We start from the raw sequence: 16648 nt of genomic DNA, 5'->3' as shown, positions 1-16648 counted from the left end.
CGTGTGTTTACAGTGCTGCAAACAGAGTTGCCTAGACCAGCTAGGGCACAGGGACACTGCACTATTACAGGCCCACACCTGTACGCTTTTTTCTCACTTATGCAACTTCCTAAACAATATTCTTCGCTATTGTTGATGTTCAGTCAGGGCTTGAGGGCTGCTAACGGCCTACGTTCAGTAGAATTACAGTGATTTAATGAGGAAGGGTGAGTGGCGGTAGAACAGGCACACAGGATGACTGCTGTTATAAAAATTGGGCCTACACATTTACCATTATTGTGATATTATTCAGCTGTGAAAAGTGAGTGAAAGTTTATAAAGTGTCACTATAACCTATAGCAACAAATGTTGATGGAAAAAGGTACTAAACGGAGACAGAAAGATTGAATTAGTTAAAAAAAAAAAAAGGGTCTACTGATATAACTCAAGGACCAGGTTGAGATCATGCTTGATATGTAATAAAAGCGTGGAACAAGAAATCAGTGAACCAAAATCAGTGAATTGGAAAATAGGCTTAATTCAGGGGCAAAATAATGAGAAGATGGACTATTCCAGCCATCACTTCCTTATGGGGTCCTAAAAAAAAAAAAGACTTTGAGGAAAATGCCAACAGACTGTGATTCTGCCTGACTGAAACACGTGAGAAGGGTAATGAGTGAGCTTCACCATTATAGCTGCCACTTCCACCATCTTCTGAGACCCCAAACCTTCTTCATCCTAATCCTGAATTATATCTTGACCAGACCAGGCCAGAGACAGTAAGCAGGGCTGGCTCCAGGGGTTTTGTCTCCCCAAGCAGCAAAAAGAAAAAAAGAAAAAAGCCGCGATCACGATCTGCAGCTCTACCGCTGCTTCAGTCTTCGGCAGCAATTCGGCGCTTGGTCATTCGCTCCAAGAGGGACAGAGGGACCTGCCTCCAAATTGCCGCCGAAGACCCGGACGTGCCGCCCCTCACCATTGGCCGCCCCAAGCAGCTACTTGCTGGGCTGGTGCCTGGAGCCGGCCCTGAGAGTAAGCTAGATGACATCGTCATATTCACCGGCTTTGGCTACATCCCAAATACCACCTTGGATGTGAGACGTTGTACTCCCCGTCTCCCCATGTGTCTTTTTCCTTCCCTACCTTATTTCTTCTTTTTTCTATCTCTCTCCTTTTTCATTCTGTCTAATAAATGTCTGGCTTAGCTGGCCACAACTACATATATTGCTCTTGGCCTGTGACCAGGGAGACAACTAAATGCAGTGCCCCAGACAGCCCAATGCTGGTACAAGTTTACCAGGTCTTGGAGTGGTTGATAAGGCCATGTGCTGTGCCTGTGTTTTTCCAGCAGTGAGGTTGCAAGTGAGAGTCAACACCAAAGACAGACACTGCACTTTCTATCTTTGCTGTTCTTTTCTTTCTCCTTTTGCGTGTTTGTCTTATTTTGTCTTAAAGGAAACAGGATCGGACTTTAACAACAATAACAACAGCTCTAGCCCATCGGAACTAACTTCTATTTCCTTCAAAAGGACAGTTGCCTCCATCTCTGATACCTCCTAAAAGACTGTTAAACAAAGGAGATTTTCCTTCTAAAAACTCTTTCCACCTAAAGTGAAAGGGAACAAGGATGCTGTTAAAATGAAAGCCTTATTTAATACTTTACATTTCAGATGCTTTAGCTGTTTTTCATTCTCTTCTGTATCTTTAATTAAAGGTTAAAACAATTTTTATTTATGTGTTTGTGTAACCCACACACCTTCTGGGTGTGATGTTCTGTCCCATCTAGTGGCACTGAGACCACTTAAAGAGACAGATAAAATGAGTCTGCTCTACAGACTGAGTTAACAGGCAGTTGCCTTTTAGCTCATGTGGTAAAGCACTAAGCTCCAAAGGTCCCCAGTTTGATTCCGCCCGCCAACAGCCACGGTCTCTCAGCATTACATCTGTACTAAGTAGGCTTAGGTCTCTATACCAGTGGCTCTCAGTCAGGGGTTCACGTACCCCTGGGGGTACTCAGAGGTCTTCTAGGGGGTACATCAACTTAGCTATATATTTATCTACTTCTACAACAGAATACATAAAAAGCACTAGCGAAGTCAGTACAAACTAAAATTTCATACAGATAAAATGAAAAGTAAGCAATTTTTGTGTAATAACATGCTGTGACATTTTTGTACTTTCATGTCTGATTTTGTAAGCAAGTGGTTTTTAAGTCCGGTGAAACTTGGGGTATGTAAGACAAATCAGACTCCTGAAAGGGGCACAGTAGTCTGGAAAGGTTGAGAATCCCTGCTCTATACCAAACCGTGATCTTGTATGGCACTGTTTAATGTTGGACACTGAATGGGTTGTATTAACACCTTTAACTATTTATTCCCTCTAAATTAATACAACAATGCACACGCTCTGCAGAGAATTGAGCTACACATCAGCTCACAATAGCCCATTGTGGAAAAGGGCTTGGTGGTGGGGTATGGCTACTGGATTCAAATTTATGCAAAGGCCACAAACACTCGAACAGAATTAACACAGGGATCTTAGTCCTTATTTCCAGGACTGGATTAAAGTCACAGAAGTGAGGCAGAGTTGCCTTGTGCCTTTTCTGTGGGTTGAGGTATATTCTCTTCCCCCACAACTTCTTCATAGTCCCGTTAATTTTATTTAATGTTATTAATTCTTTCCTTTTTTCTCCAACTGACTAGATGACTTCTGAGACTGGCCACAAGACAATAGCTCTCACTTGTACCATAATGCAAAAGAATCTTCAAATTGAATTAGCAGATTCAGGAAGTTTGCGGCCAACTGATTTGGCAAAGCACTCCAACGCCAATCTTCATAGTAATCTGAATTTAAGAGTTCTTTGGTGTTTACTGTTGTGCGTACATTATTTTTCAAAAGTGACACAGACACATAGGAGCCTATGGGCTTGTGTACACTTAAAATGCTACAGTGGCACAGCCGTATCATTGCTGCTGTGCTGCTGTAGTGCTTCAGTGTAGTCACTACTACCCTGGTGTTGATAATCCACGGCCCTGAGAGGTGCTAGCTAGGTCAACAGAATAATTCTGTCTACACCAGGGGTTAGGGAAGTTTAACTAAGTCTCTCACGGGGGTGGATTTTTCACATCCCTGAGAGAGGTAGCTATACCAATGTAAATTCCTAGCACAGATCAGATCTTTTTTATTGACTTTCAATGAGATTTAGACCCTAAATGCCTAAAAGCCAGATTTTTAAATGCACTTAGGCGCCAAAAGATGCAGCTAGGTCCCTAGTGGAATTTTTTTAAAAAGCAACTAGACTTTTAAATCCTACAAGGCACTTATCTGCATTATTAGGTCCCACATACCTTTTAAATTTGGCCCTCAGTCACTTTTGAAAAGGTAATATAGGCTCCTAACTCACTTAGGTGATTTTAAACTTTTTACACCTTGTGTTTTTTAAGCAACAAACAGTCATGTGGCACATTATAGATGTATTGGAGCATGAGCTTTCGTGGGTGAATACCCACTTCATCAGATGTATTGGAGCATGAGCTTTCGTGGGTGAATACCCACTTCATCAGATGCAACTTTTTTGAGGTAACCTTTATTTTTGAAATTAAATTATTTTTAAAGGGAATTTAATCATTATTGTGATTTAGTTGTCATTTGTCCTGAACCCAATGGTGTGGCAGATTCCTTCATGTCTGTGTTTCGCTGATGTTTTGGCTTTAAACTACTTTTCTCACTTACACCAGTTTCACACTGCTGTATCTCTACTGGCTTCAACAGAGTCCCTGCTGGTTTGCACCTATGCGAGCAGATAATCAGGCCCAATAGCATTAACTTTAATAGGAGAAGGAATTGGCTATACTACCAACCCTGGGCCAGACATCATAAGGTACGTTCCTGTTACTAAATATAAAGCAGCTTTTCTCACCTTACTGTGTTTCATACACATAATGGAGGTGGCACTAACTACTCAGCATTTACCACTCCCTAGTTACTATACTACCATAGTATCTTGTCTTCTGGGAATGGGAAGATACTATTGTTACCTTGATCAACAAATGCAGCATTTCCCTCAGCATCTGATGCAAATGAGTTTAATAAGGCACAGGTAACAGATAACATCCCCCCCCCCACACACACACACCCCCGCACCACAGGTCCCTTGCCCATTTTGTAATCCAACTGAAACATACACGACTTAAAGACCAAAAACTCTCTTTACATACCTTCGATGTGAAGCATAATTCCCAGTAATGTGCCCAGAGCCATCACAACCAGGGGTCGGACACCTAAAATAAATTAAAACAAATATTAAATGGAGTAATTTACTTGGAAGAAATAAAACCCAGACATTAACCGCCCACCAAAAACTCCCTGCTTGGGATGTCGTTTCCACAGGTGCCAGCAAGGGAGACCCCTGCGGGCTTCTTTGGCTCTGCCTCCTCAGAGCTGAATCCCAAAGCAGGGGGTGGAAAAGCTCTCTTCACATGCAAGCAGAAAGCTGTTTGCTTCCAGGCCACCTCCCCACTCAGACAGCATCTGGCCGACACTGGCATTAGAAGGTGAGCAAGGGATTTCCGCAGCTAATTAGCAGCAGCCAGATGTCACCTCACCACAGCCACTGAATATGGAAACAGGTCAGGCCTATGCTGTATTGCCATTTACTAAAATAAGGATAACTTTACACGTTGGGCATCCTGCTACCAAGTACGGTTATTGCTGTAGCCCACCATACGCAGACTCATACAACCGATCTCTTTTTACCAGAGGAAAAGCCTCTGAGAAAGGCCAGGAATGCAGGCAGAGGGGAAAAGGAATACTGCCCTCTTGTGGTCAAATTGCAACCTAACTAACAAACAAACTGGACAAAAGAGCCATTAATGTAATCACGTCCTGTAAAATTTCCAGTGATTATACAGTATTTTAATGAATATAGAAAAAGGTTCTACACAGAGGTGACAGGCATGCACATTACAGAATAAATTAAATTAGAAAGCTTAATTAAAATAAACAGTGTGTATCTGAACTTCTGAACTTGATCTCATAAGATGTATTAACTACAACAAGTGTAATGAATTAGAAGAGAAGCAAAACTACTTTATATAATACAATCAGACAAATATTATACATTTCCAAGATACACAAAGTTTGTGCATTTCTGGACTTCTAACTGTTCTTTAAGAATTCAGTTCAGGAAAGCATCACTATTCAGGATAGTGCTGAGGCATTGTATAAGTCCCAACGTGCTTAAATCTGATCTCCTCAGTTAAGCACATGTTTAAGTGCTTTCCTGAATGGAGGCCTACACTCATACAGATGAGCCCTTTCTCACAAAGGTTTCTGGGGAAATCTAAAACCTTCATAAACTGAAAAATTGAAATAATCAGGAACCTCGGTGTTGTGGAACTCTTATGCCCCGTAAGGCTGAAATTAAATTTCTGTGAAGCTCAAAATCACCTCCTACTGTTGTGGAGTTTCACAGGACTGAAGGTTCAAGGGCATTTGGCACAATCCACAGGGACACAAATTAAACAAGAGTTTCTGTTAACTGGATTTGGGACACACTCTGCACCTGGCAGTGAATTAACTTGCTGTGATAGTGATCAAGAAGAGGCAAGCAACAAGAAATGATACAACCAGAAATAAAACAAATGGCCAGCAGAAGGATTTAATTTCTGATGCACTTTCAGGACATATTCACACAGGAACTGAAACAGAGCTTGGGGGCAGCTGGGTTCCAGGTGAGGAGCCATGTGTAGCTGAGAGCTCTGGCTCTTCACCCCTCCCTTGCACTGCCCTTTTCAGTTGGTGAAAGCGCTCCAGGGGAGGATGTGCACCAGCAACAGGAGGAGGGCAGTGTGAGGTAAGTTGACATAGGTCAACTTAAGTCTGTAGTGAAGACATGCCCTATGAAAATTCATTTGTGTAAAACTTCACCTCTTTCTATTAACTTCATAGGAAAGAGCTTATGAATAAATATGTCAGCAATCTATATGCACTGAGAACCTGTGGAATATCATAGGTTTATTACACTCAAGTAAGTTTCTTGGAACCAGAACAACTTTGGGTGAGCAGGAAGACAATATATCACTCAGACAGTGGTGGCTGGAGACACTGCCTGCAAAAGCCATGAGAAAGTGTTATGGATTTTCAAAAGTGCTCAATGCTAGCCTAACTCTGCTTCTACTGAAGTCAACGGAAACTGCATTAGACCAGCACTGTACACATTTTCAAATACCATCCTATATCTTTAGAGGGAGTAGGTTCATGTATAATGCTCACGAGCAATCTTCCTACACTTTCAGAAAAAGTGTTACCTGTGTATCTTATAATACAGGCTATCCAGCTCCTACCAGGACTCATGCATATGTGGGAAGGGAAAGGAAGGCAGGCAGGCAGGAAATGCCATGTCCCATGCCCAGACCATGCCTTATTTGGTGTGTTCAAGGCTTGAAATGCTAACTTGGGCAAGTACTTGGACTTGGGCAAGTACTGGGTGTAGCATAATAACTGGCTCCTGCACAAGAATTCTGCATGGGAAGGGGCTATCTATTTTATAAACTATTATCTCAAGCACTATTGGTTCCTATGCATTTGTACAGTACCAGGTACACACTGATCCTGATCTTGGTTGAGACCTATAAACAATGCTGTGGTACAAATAATAAACCAAATGATGATATCTAGGTATGATATGCAAACCTATCTCACTTTATTCTTGCTATTTTGTAAGCAATAGATGGCCAAATTCTGCTCGAGCTGTACTTGTGTATCCTAACTAAAGTTACTGGGGATGCTCGGATGGATGTGAGAGTTTGGCTCTATGTTAGGCTGCAAGTTCCTTACTCAACAGTTACACAACTTGGGGGTTCTCCCCGTGCCCCATACCAGACACAGATAATTAGCACACACATTCTGGATTGCATAATTGTTTTAGATAGTGGACATTTTATGTTTAAAACATTAAATGTTTAATGAACATGATTAAAAATAATCTCATTTAAATACTTTATTTCTAAATATTTAGTTTTGTAAATTGAGAAAAATGGGCTCAGAGATCTGGGTTCTATTCTTGGCTCAGTCACTGCCTGAGTTACCTTGGGAAGGTCAATGCATCAATATATGCCTCAGTTTCCCCATGTATAAAATTCATGTATGGAGACATACTTCTTCTGTAAAGTGCTTTGAGACTGGCAAACAAAAAGCACTAAATAAGGGCTAAGCATTACTATCATTCTTTCAGGCTGGCCTCTTTTTTTTCATAAGTATCACAGCCACTATACTTTAGTCAGTTTCTCTTCCTGTTAGAGTCAATTACTTCGATGGAATCTAGATCAGGCTCCTAATACCATCCCATGGGAGTGGACCCTTCATTATCCCATTAATTAAATGTTTGGGCTGAAAGTGTCTTTAAACTTAGGCTCTGAATGTACCCTCCACTTAGATGAGATAGGAGAACATAGATCCATCCAGCTTCCCCACTAGAGCTGTCTGTGGAACCTAGAGTTCCTTTCCTCATTTATCCAAGAGATCAGTAGGGTTGGGAGGCCAGAGCCTCCTCTATAGACCCTCTATCCTCTCTCCCTAAGGGTGCAATATGATAGAAATTGCACACGATGAGTTTCCAGGGTATCTTCACAGAAAGGTATGATTTGCCCCTAACTAACATGATTTGTAAGCAGCACTAATCTGTATCTTGAAGTTAAACCTTTGCACACCCCCATTTGGACACTTATTTCTATGGAAGAGTGGCTTATTTGAGTTTAACTTAAACTGACTCCTAATCGACATGAACTAAACCAAAATAAGCTTTAAAATGAACTGAACTAAGAATGTTCACAGAGCAGTTTGTACCAATTTAACTAAATCAGTTTAAAATCACACCTTTAGTTAAACCAGTTCAGCTTTCTTACACAGACAAGGCTGTATGCTTTTAAAAAGGTCTTTCATATACTGATTTTAGCACTATAATGTTTGTGTAGATTATGCACAGAAATTTAATGGATCATAAAATCAGAAAAGCAGACTTTGACTCCCTCAGGGAACTGATGGTTAAGATCCCCTGGAAGGCTAATATGAGGGGGAAAGGAGTCCAAGAGAGCTGGCTGTATTTTAAAGAAGCCTTTTTGAGGGCACAGGAACAAACCACCCCAATGTGCAGAAAGAATAGCAAATAAGGCAGGTGACGAGCTTGGTTTAACAGAGAAATCTTTGGTGAGTTTATACACAAAAAGGAAGCTTACAAGAAGTGGAAACTTGGACAGATGACTAGGGAGTAGTATAAAGATATTGCCTGAGCATGCAGGGGTATAATCGGAAAGGCCAAAGCACAATTGGAGCTGAAGCTAGCAAGGGATGTGAAGGGTAACAAGAAAGATTTCTACAGGTTTCTACAGGTGTCTATAGCAACAGGAAGGTGGTCAGGGAAAGTGTGAGACCCTTACTGAATGCAGGAGGCAACCTAGTGACAGATTATGTGGAAAAAGCTGAAGTGCTCAATGCTTTTTTTCCCCAGTCTTCACAGACAAGGTCAGCTCCCAGACTGCTGCACTGGGCGCACAATATGGGGAGGAGGTAAGCAGCCATCAGTGGTGAAAGAACAGGGTAAGGACTATTTAGAAAAGCTGGACATGCGCAAGTCCATGGGGCCGGATGCGCTGCAGCCAAGGGTGCTGAGGGAGTCAGCTGATGTGATTGCAGAGCCATTGGCTATTGTTTTTGAAAACTCATGACAATCGGGGTGGTCCCAGACAATTTGAAAAAGGCAAATATAGTGCCCATCTTTAAAAAAGGGAAGGAGGAGAATCTGGGGAACTACAGACCAGTCAGCTTCACCTCTGCCCCTGGAAAAATCATGGAGCAGTTCCTCAAGGAATCCACTTGAAAGCACTTGAAGGAGAGGAAGGTGATCAGGAACAGTTAACATGAATTCACCAAGGACAAGTCATGCCTGACAAACATGATTGCCTTCTACAATGAGATATCTGGCTCTGGGGATATGGGGAAAGCGGTGGATGTGATATACCTTGACTTTAGCAAAGCTTTTGATACTGTCTCCCACAGTATTCTTGCCAGCAAGTTAAAAAAGTATGGATTGGATGATTAGCCTATAAGGTGGATAGAAAGCTGGATAGATTGTTGAGCTCAGCGGGTAGAGATCAATGGCTCGATGTCTAGCTGGCAGCCAGTATCAAGGACCTGGGGATTACAGTGAATGAAAAGCTGGATATGAGCCAACAGTGTGCCCTTGTTGCCAAGAAGGCTAATGGGATATTGGGCTGCATTAGTAGGAACATGGCCAGCAGATCAAGGGAAGTGATTATTCCCCTCTATTCAGCACTGGTGAGGCCACATCTGGAGTACTGCGTCCAGTTTTGGGGCCCTCATTGTAGAAAGGATGTGGGCAAATTGAAGACAGTCCATCTGAGGGCAATGAAAATAATCAGAGGGCTAGGGCACATGACTTACGAGGAGAGGGTGAGGGAACTGGACTTGTTTAGTCTGCCGAAGAGAAGAGTGAGGGGGGATTGAAGCAGGAAGCTGGTGAAGCACTGGAATGAGTTACTTAGGGAGGTAGTGGAATCTCCTTCCTTAGAGGTTTTTAAGGTCAGGCTTGACAAAGCCCTGGCTGGGATGATTTAGTTGGGATTGGTCCTGCTTTGAGCAGGACTAGATGACCTCCTGAGGTCTCTTCCAACCCTAATATTCTATGATTTGATAGCAGCCTTCAAATACCCGAAGGGGGAGGGGGTCCAAGGAGGATGGAGTTTGGCTGTTCTCAGTGATAGCAGATGACAGAACTAAGAGCAATGGTCTCAAGTTGCAGTGGGGGAGTTCTAGGTTGGATATTAGAAAACACTATTTCACTAGGAGGGTGGTGAAGCACTGGAATGGGTTACCTAGGGAGGTGGTGGAATCTCCTTCCATAGAGGTTTTTAAGGTCAGGCTTGACAAAGCCCTGGTTGGGATGATTTAGTTGGGGTTGGTCCTGCTTTGAGCAGTGGGTTGGACTAGATGACCTCCTGAGGTCTCTTCCAACCCTAATCTTCTATGATTCTATGATAAACTTATGCTGGTCTAAATGTACTGCATTTTAATTTGCATTTCAAGTAGATTTTATAAGCAGATATCTACAAATCTCTTAGACCATTAAAATTATGGATCCTCATTTTCAGAAACCAGGACCATGCAAACACCTGCACATTAATTTTACAAGCACGAATACTAGAACATGTAGATGTTTGACTCCATCAACTGCATGTGCAAGTATTAATGCTTGAAAACTGTGAGCATAGGGCTTATATGTTCAAATACAAAAGGAGGTTGGGCAAGGCCCATCTGAAAATCAAACTCACAACAAGGGGAAAAAGGATCAGGTAGCTTTCCTGCTGTACTTAAAAAAAGAATGTAATCAGAAGGTGCAACAAAAGTTTATTTTAGTCTCCAAAATCACAGAATTACTTCATTACAGAAGATTTAGACTATTCTCATCAGGGAAAAAATTAAAGAACTTTGAAACCTAATTACGACCACATAATGCCAGCACTGTTAGCCACTTCACTGCTGAAAAATAATATACCAGGTACATCCAGCAAATACGTTTGTCCAGTGGACTGAGTGTACCTAGTACATCTTAATATCCCATTCATTAGACATGCTATAGGAAACTGCTGCCAGCAGCTGTGAAGGCAACTAAATAAGCTGGGACGGCTGGAGCCAATACTGGTTTTGGGCTTAAAAGACCCATGCAAAAATAATAATTAAAAAAATACAAAAGATAACTATTGCCAGTTTAGCTGACTAAAAATAATAATGAAATAACTTTGACCCTGAATGTACAAGCTTTTCATCTAAGCTTAATGGATGTTTCCCTTAAACTAATGTGCAGTTTAGCAAGTGTTTATCCAACTAGTATCTTACACAAGGGTGCAAAGAGTTTTTCCCTAAACAAAACAGAAAGACACCTCAGTAGTTTTCTCCCTCATTCTTTTGTGCAGATTTGGATGAGTCCTTCTTTTAAAGGTGATTGTCCAAACTAGTAACACCACCTCTAGCCAACAGAACACATCCCTAAATCATGGATTATACTGCTAACCTGCAGTACAATATGCACATTTTACAATTTTTTTCGTTCAAAGATTTTATGACACATGGCAAGGGCTGGATTGACATAACTGAAAACTGAAACGTTTAATTTATCCAGAAAAGAAGCACAGCTCATGCAGGCTTCCTCGATGCCTCAAACTTGAAGGCTCTTTTGGAGTGAGATTCAGCTGAGCTTCAGTAATTCAGTGGATTTCATCTCTGTGCCAGTCAAATCACCTTTGTTCCTGCTCTCAGTGCCAACAGTCTCTCCTAAAAGCAGAGATACCACTAGATGTCTGAAAAGCTGTGTCTCTTTAAAAATACAAATCCAAATAAAAATCATGGAATTACTAAAGCAGGGTCAGATTCACTACATTACTTAATCTCATGAGCACTCCCACAGAATTCACGTGCCTACAGTTAACATGCTTAAGTTCTTTGCTGAGTAGGGGATGATCATGCTTAGCTTTACCATTAAGGCTTTGTGTTCACTAGGGAAAAATGAATTCTTAACTTATGATACCTTGTAGTTTTCACATAAGTTAGCAGGTCAAGGTAAACCCAAAGCTCCCCCATAGTCTTTAACCTGATCTGCTAACTCGTGTGAAAATTACAAACTGCTTTGTGATTTTACCTCACATTAATTGACTCAAGTTAGCTAACTTGAGTTATAAACACTCCTTTTTTTCTCATGAAGCTGCACCCAAAACACACTGCTTTTCTAACCGCATTGTGATCGGTTTGTACACTGTTTACTTTCTCTAATTAGACTGTAAGCCCTTTGGGGCATAGTAGCAATCCGAAACAAAGCCCTAATGACACTTCCTCTTTAGTTCACTGAATGAAATATACAAGAGAGAGAGAAAGGAAAAAGAGCTGTCAAGTGAAGAGGCGGAATTTACTGTAAGGTATGAATTTTTTTGTGTGTGTGTCTGACTGTAGTGCTTCTTGAAGGCAGTGTCTAGTCTCCAGCTAAATTCTCAGTGGATTTACAGCCCTTTACACAGAAGTCTTCTAAGTTATGTTTCATGGCATACACACACAACAGTAAATAGAAACAAAAATACTCTCACTGAAAGGCTGTATTCTAATACTTCTTTATTCAGAATAATACAAAGGGACCCCAAATCAGAGAATCACAAAGCACACTGCTCCCTAAAACAGAGAGGCACAACTCACCCCACTGTACTGTAAGGCTATCTGTCTGCTGACTGACTGCTGCAATGATGAGGCCCAGAAGGAAAGCTTCCCTCTAGAGTCCCAGGCCTGCAAGCAGGACTGGGAAAACCCCATGAAATTTAAAGTGGCAGCTTAAAATTTTAACACAGTTTTCAATATATGACACACTATTTAATTCCAGAACAGGTAAACCACAGATGACAGAAGTACAAGCTTCTCTCCACTCCTCCTCTAGAAGACTCTATCTGACCTGGAGGAGCTACTTCAGGGTTGAGAACACAATTTGCTTTTTGTACTATCTGTTCCTTATCCTTTTTGCTAAGACTGTCACAAGTCTGTCAGTAACAACTGTGATGGTGGTTATCATTATGTGGATTCCTATCCAGCTGGAACTGGACTGAAACCAGACATTCATTACAGTCCTGAACCATCAGCTGAAGGAAACAATGTTCAGTCATTACTGAACTAGCTGTTTCTGAAACAACGTAGAGGTGTAAAGTGCTAAATCCCATTATCAATCTTAAGTGCATCTATAGGCTGTCAATCTCTAATTTAATTCTGTGATGTGGGGGACAGTGCTGGGGTCTTCCCTAAGGAGATCTCTGAAGAAGAGCTGCTCTCTCTTGTAATGCCAATAGGTACACAGAACTTTTCCTTTTCCTCTTCACTTTTGTCTTTTATTTTCATTTATTTTTAGTTGTCTCACCATTACTCTGTTAAATTCTCAGGCACTTCCTGATTCCTAAAGTGTCAATCTCATAGTCCTTAACCCAAGCAAAATTCACTCAATCAGCTTCCTAGAAACAGCACATCCAACCTGTGACTGACCTGCATGAATTTGTTTCCTGTTCATCTCTGCCTCTACCCTGTTCCTTTCCACTGCTCTTTTCTTTCTCCTCTCAGCTCAACTCTCCTTTCCCTCCAGTAATGTTTCTTACTTCTTGTGTCTCTTGTGGTCTCTTTTCTCTTCCTTCTCATATCTAGACTTTTGTTTTGTCCACATTGTCTGCCTTCTGTCCCTGCTCCTCCATCTTTTCCTCTTCTACTTCCTATCATCTTGGTGTCTCTCTTTAATCCTCCCCCCTCCCTTATGCTGTGTTCTTGTCCTTTCTCTTGCTGTCTCTCTTCTTTTGATTCTTTCTTCTCTACCCTTTCTGCCTGATATATTTCTTCTATGTTCTTCCTTCCTCATTGTCTCTTAACTCCTTGCACTATACAACTTTTTCTCCTTCTCTCCTCCACTGCTGTGTCTCTCCATTATCCCTTCTTTCATTGCCCTTGTTGTCCTTCACTCCTTGCTCCCAGTCCATATTATCTCTTCTTCTGCATGCTCTGCCTGAAGAGCATTGCACTTCATTGAAGTGACTTGGCCAACCATAGCACTACCTGCATTATAGGAGGAAACCCTATGTCATTCTGGAATCAGCGTGGTACTTACTATTCTTGACCATCAGGAGTCACAAAGTATGGTTTTCAAAAAAGTGCACAGTACTAGGCTATTCTCTTACTTATGTCAAAGGGAGTTTTCCCATCAACTTCAATGAGAGCAGAACTAGGCCACAGACAGGCATTTTTTGAAAATTCCATTCAAGAGTCCACTTAAACTGGTTTCAAGATGCAACATCAGCTCTGTGGGCCTGGCATTCAGAAAAGGGATATTTCAGTGGATCCTCAGCTCTTAGTTATATGCTCTAGTGTTCAAAATATACCTGCAAAAGTACTTTTTAATCAGAACTCTATTAAAATCATAGGATAATTAAAGTGCACTGCAAGATTAAAAGTGAGTTAATTTCACATTTACATGATGCATTTCTAGAAACTGGGAGGAGCATTCAGTACCGAAATTAGATTTAAAATGTTAAATATTGAGTTTTCTCCTAGGTGAAATCTACCTGGCACCTCTTCTTTGCTGAACACTATAGAGATCACAAGTCTCATTGCACCCAATGGTATAAATGATATCATAAATGCATTAGGCATTCTGGGATAGCTGCATTTGTGTAACTTGAAGGTATCACTTTTAGGGGGAAACATGAGAGTGAGGACACATAAAAGAATGTGCTCTGGGTGACAATAAAGAGAGGCAGCCAAATTATCTTGTGGTGGAATGCGAATGAATGAATAATAGGGAAAATCTTGCCTTTATCTCTGCAATGCTGAGGACCCCCTGGCATTAGAACCAGTGCAGTTCTTCTGTGTTGTGGGGGGGGGCAGAGCAGAGCACTCTCCAATGTGGAATGGAGCCAAGCTCTGCAGGAGAAGATTGCAACAGAGAAAGGTGAAGGAGCAGAAGAAAGTGTGGAGTGGGAGGATTTGCCACCACCCAGTTACTCCAGTCTTCCACTCATAATGGGGCTATGTCAGGGTTGTGGAGCTAGTCCAGCAATTAAACTGAAGTAATCTTGGCAGAGAGGCTCCACTGAGTGGCTTTCTGGCTCTTCTATCTCTGCAGAGAGACTTTTCTCTCTCTCTCTCCCCCTGCCTTTGCTTCCAGAGATCTCCAGCAACTGAATGGTTTTAAGTTGAGGATGACTGACTGCATTTGCTTCTCTTTGAGTGAAATGTAACTTATTACATGATTTTTTTTGCACCTATGCTCTATGTCCTTAGTTCCTGGTGCTATCAGTATAACACTCTTGCTGCGCTACCTACACTGCATGTGTGGGTGAACCAGAACATGATAAAATGTGGCACACTGGCATTTATTATATCTCTGCACTTGAACACACAGACACACATGCTGCTTTTAAAATTAATTATATCTGTTTAGAAAATATTACTGTGCCTTCAGTCACCATTCCTGCATGCTGCTGATTGTCCAGCGGCCAAGACTTGATAGCATGCCAGCAGCTAGTGCCATGGTGCACTGTCCATTGTGCTAACCTCTAGTACCAGGGTGTGCAGCCCAGTATGCCAGCAGCCAAAGGCATGGCACATGCCCAATGTGAAAAGTCTCTGTGCACTGCTCAGTGTGTCCTACTTATGGAGGCTGCCAAACAGAAGTTGTGAATCAGCCCATTTCCTGGGCACCCTGCCCATGCTTCCTGCCTAGCTAGCACTGCCCACCTTTGGGGCAGCAATGCCCAGTTGTAGAGCTCCCTGCAGAGTGGACTTCCTGCCATCAGGCAATGAATCAGTCCCAACACATGGAAAGCCAAAGGTTCATTGTTAAAAGTCTTCCTGTTTTGTGCAAGTTTAATATTTATAAAGTGAGGAAATTATATAAACCAGACAAAGCACTCAAGAATAGACTGTATTCCACAACCCTAGAGGACTACAGTATACCCAGGAGCTAAGTTCTTTGATCGCTAATAGTGCTGTGTTGAAAACCTCAAAACTCAGGTTTTTGCCAATCACACGCAAAAAGTAGCCCTAAAGCAGGGATCAGCAACCTTTGGCACGCGGCCCACCAGGGTAAGCACCCTGGCAGGCCGGGCTGGTTTGTTTACCTGCCGCTTCCGCAGGTTCGGCTGATTGCGCCTCCCACTGGCCGTGGTTTGCCGCTCCAGACCAATGGGGGCTGTTGGAAGCGGCAGACAGCATATCCCTTGGTCTGCGCCGCTTCCCGCAGCCCCCATTGGCCAGGAGCAGCGAACCGCGGCCAGTGGGACCCACAATCGGATGAACCTGCAGACGCAGCAGGTAAACAAACCAGCCCGACCTACCAAGGTGCTTTCTCTGGTGAGCTGCATGCCAAAGGTTGCTGATCCCTGCCCTAACGTGTGGCTGAATGACAGTTTGCTTCTAAATTTTTGCCAGTTAATACGAAATCACAGAGATTGGCAGCATTATGCAGCAGCTGTTGCTTGCACGTGGGCCGCTTCTGGATTTATCCCGTCCCCACCTTCGCACTGGCTGCCTCCTTGCCTCACTGGATACATTCTGAAGCCACACTTTGCTGAGGCCAATGGGGCTCTGTTCTCATGCAGGGGAGCTGGAGCAGTTTTTATAGTGGGGCTGCTAAAGCCATTGAACCAAACCATAAACTCTGTATATGATGGAAATCACTTCAAGACAGGGGTGCAGCAGCATCCTCCAGCACCCTTAGTTCCAGCACCTATATTCCCATGTAGTTTCTGCAGGCTGAGGGAGGCAGATTTGGTCCAGATGTGCATGTGCCTCAGTGGCTGCTCATTTCACAGACCACCAGGTGGTAGCAAGAGACAGGAACTGGGCAAGAGCAGGGCTTTAAGTAAAATCACCCAAATTTCATCCCAAGAAAGTAATTTTTAGATCAAAAAATTGTCTATTGCCAATTCATAATTTTTTTGGTACTAAGGTCTCTCAAAAGTAGCCAAACTAGCAAATAAATTTTTGGGGTTGGCAATAACTACTTGGACCCAAAGTAGCATGAACAAATTTTGCAAGTGTTGCAAGGGAAGGCATGATTCTCTTGGCACATGGAGGATTGGGC

General features: G+C 42.3%; 1 protein-coding gene across 18 annotated transcripts in view; it reads right to left on the bottom strand.

Annotated features, from left to right (window-relative positions):
* Positions 1-16648, bottom strand: part of MYT1L (myelin transcription factor 1 like) — a 383510-nt gene that overhangs the window by 41500 nt on the left and 325362 nt on the right. For all 18 annotated transcript variants that reach the window (XM_030555505.1, XM_030555502.1, XM_030555511.1 and 15 more), the window contains one exon: positions 4197-4259. In XM_030555505.1, coding sequence (XP_030411365.1) covers positions 4197-4259 — 63 coding nt within the window. The remainder of the gene's footprint in view (positions 1-4196; positions 4260-16648) is intronic.

The sequence above is a fragment of the Gopherus evgoodei genome, chromosome 3 (assembly GCF_007399415.2).
Source record: "Gopherus evgoodei ecotype Sinaloan lineage chromosome 3, rGopEvg1_v1.p, whole genome shotgun sequence".
Classification (NCBI taxonomy): Eukaryota; Metazoa; Chordata; order Testudines; family Testudinidae; genus Gopherus; species Gopherus evgoodei.
The sequence above is the reverse complement of the archived record's forward strand: the minus strand, read 5'-3'. Positions and strand labels throughout refer to the sequence as shown.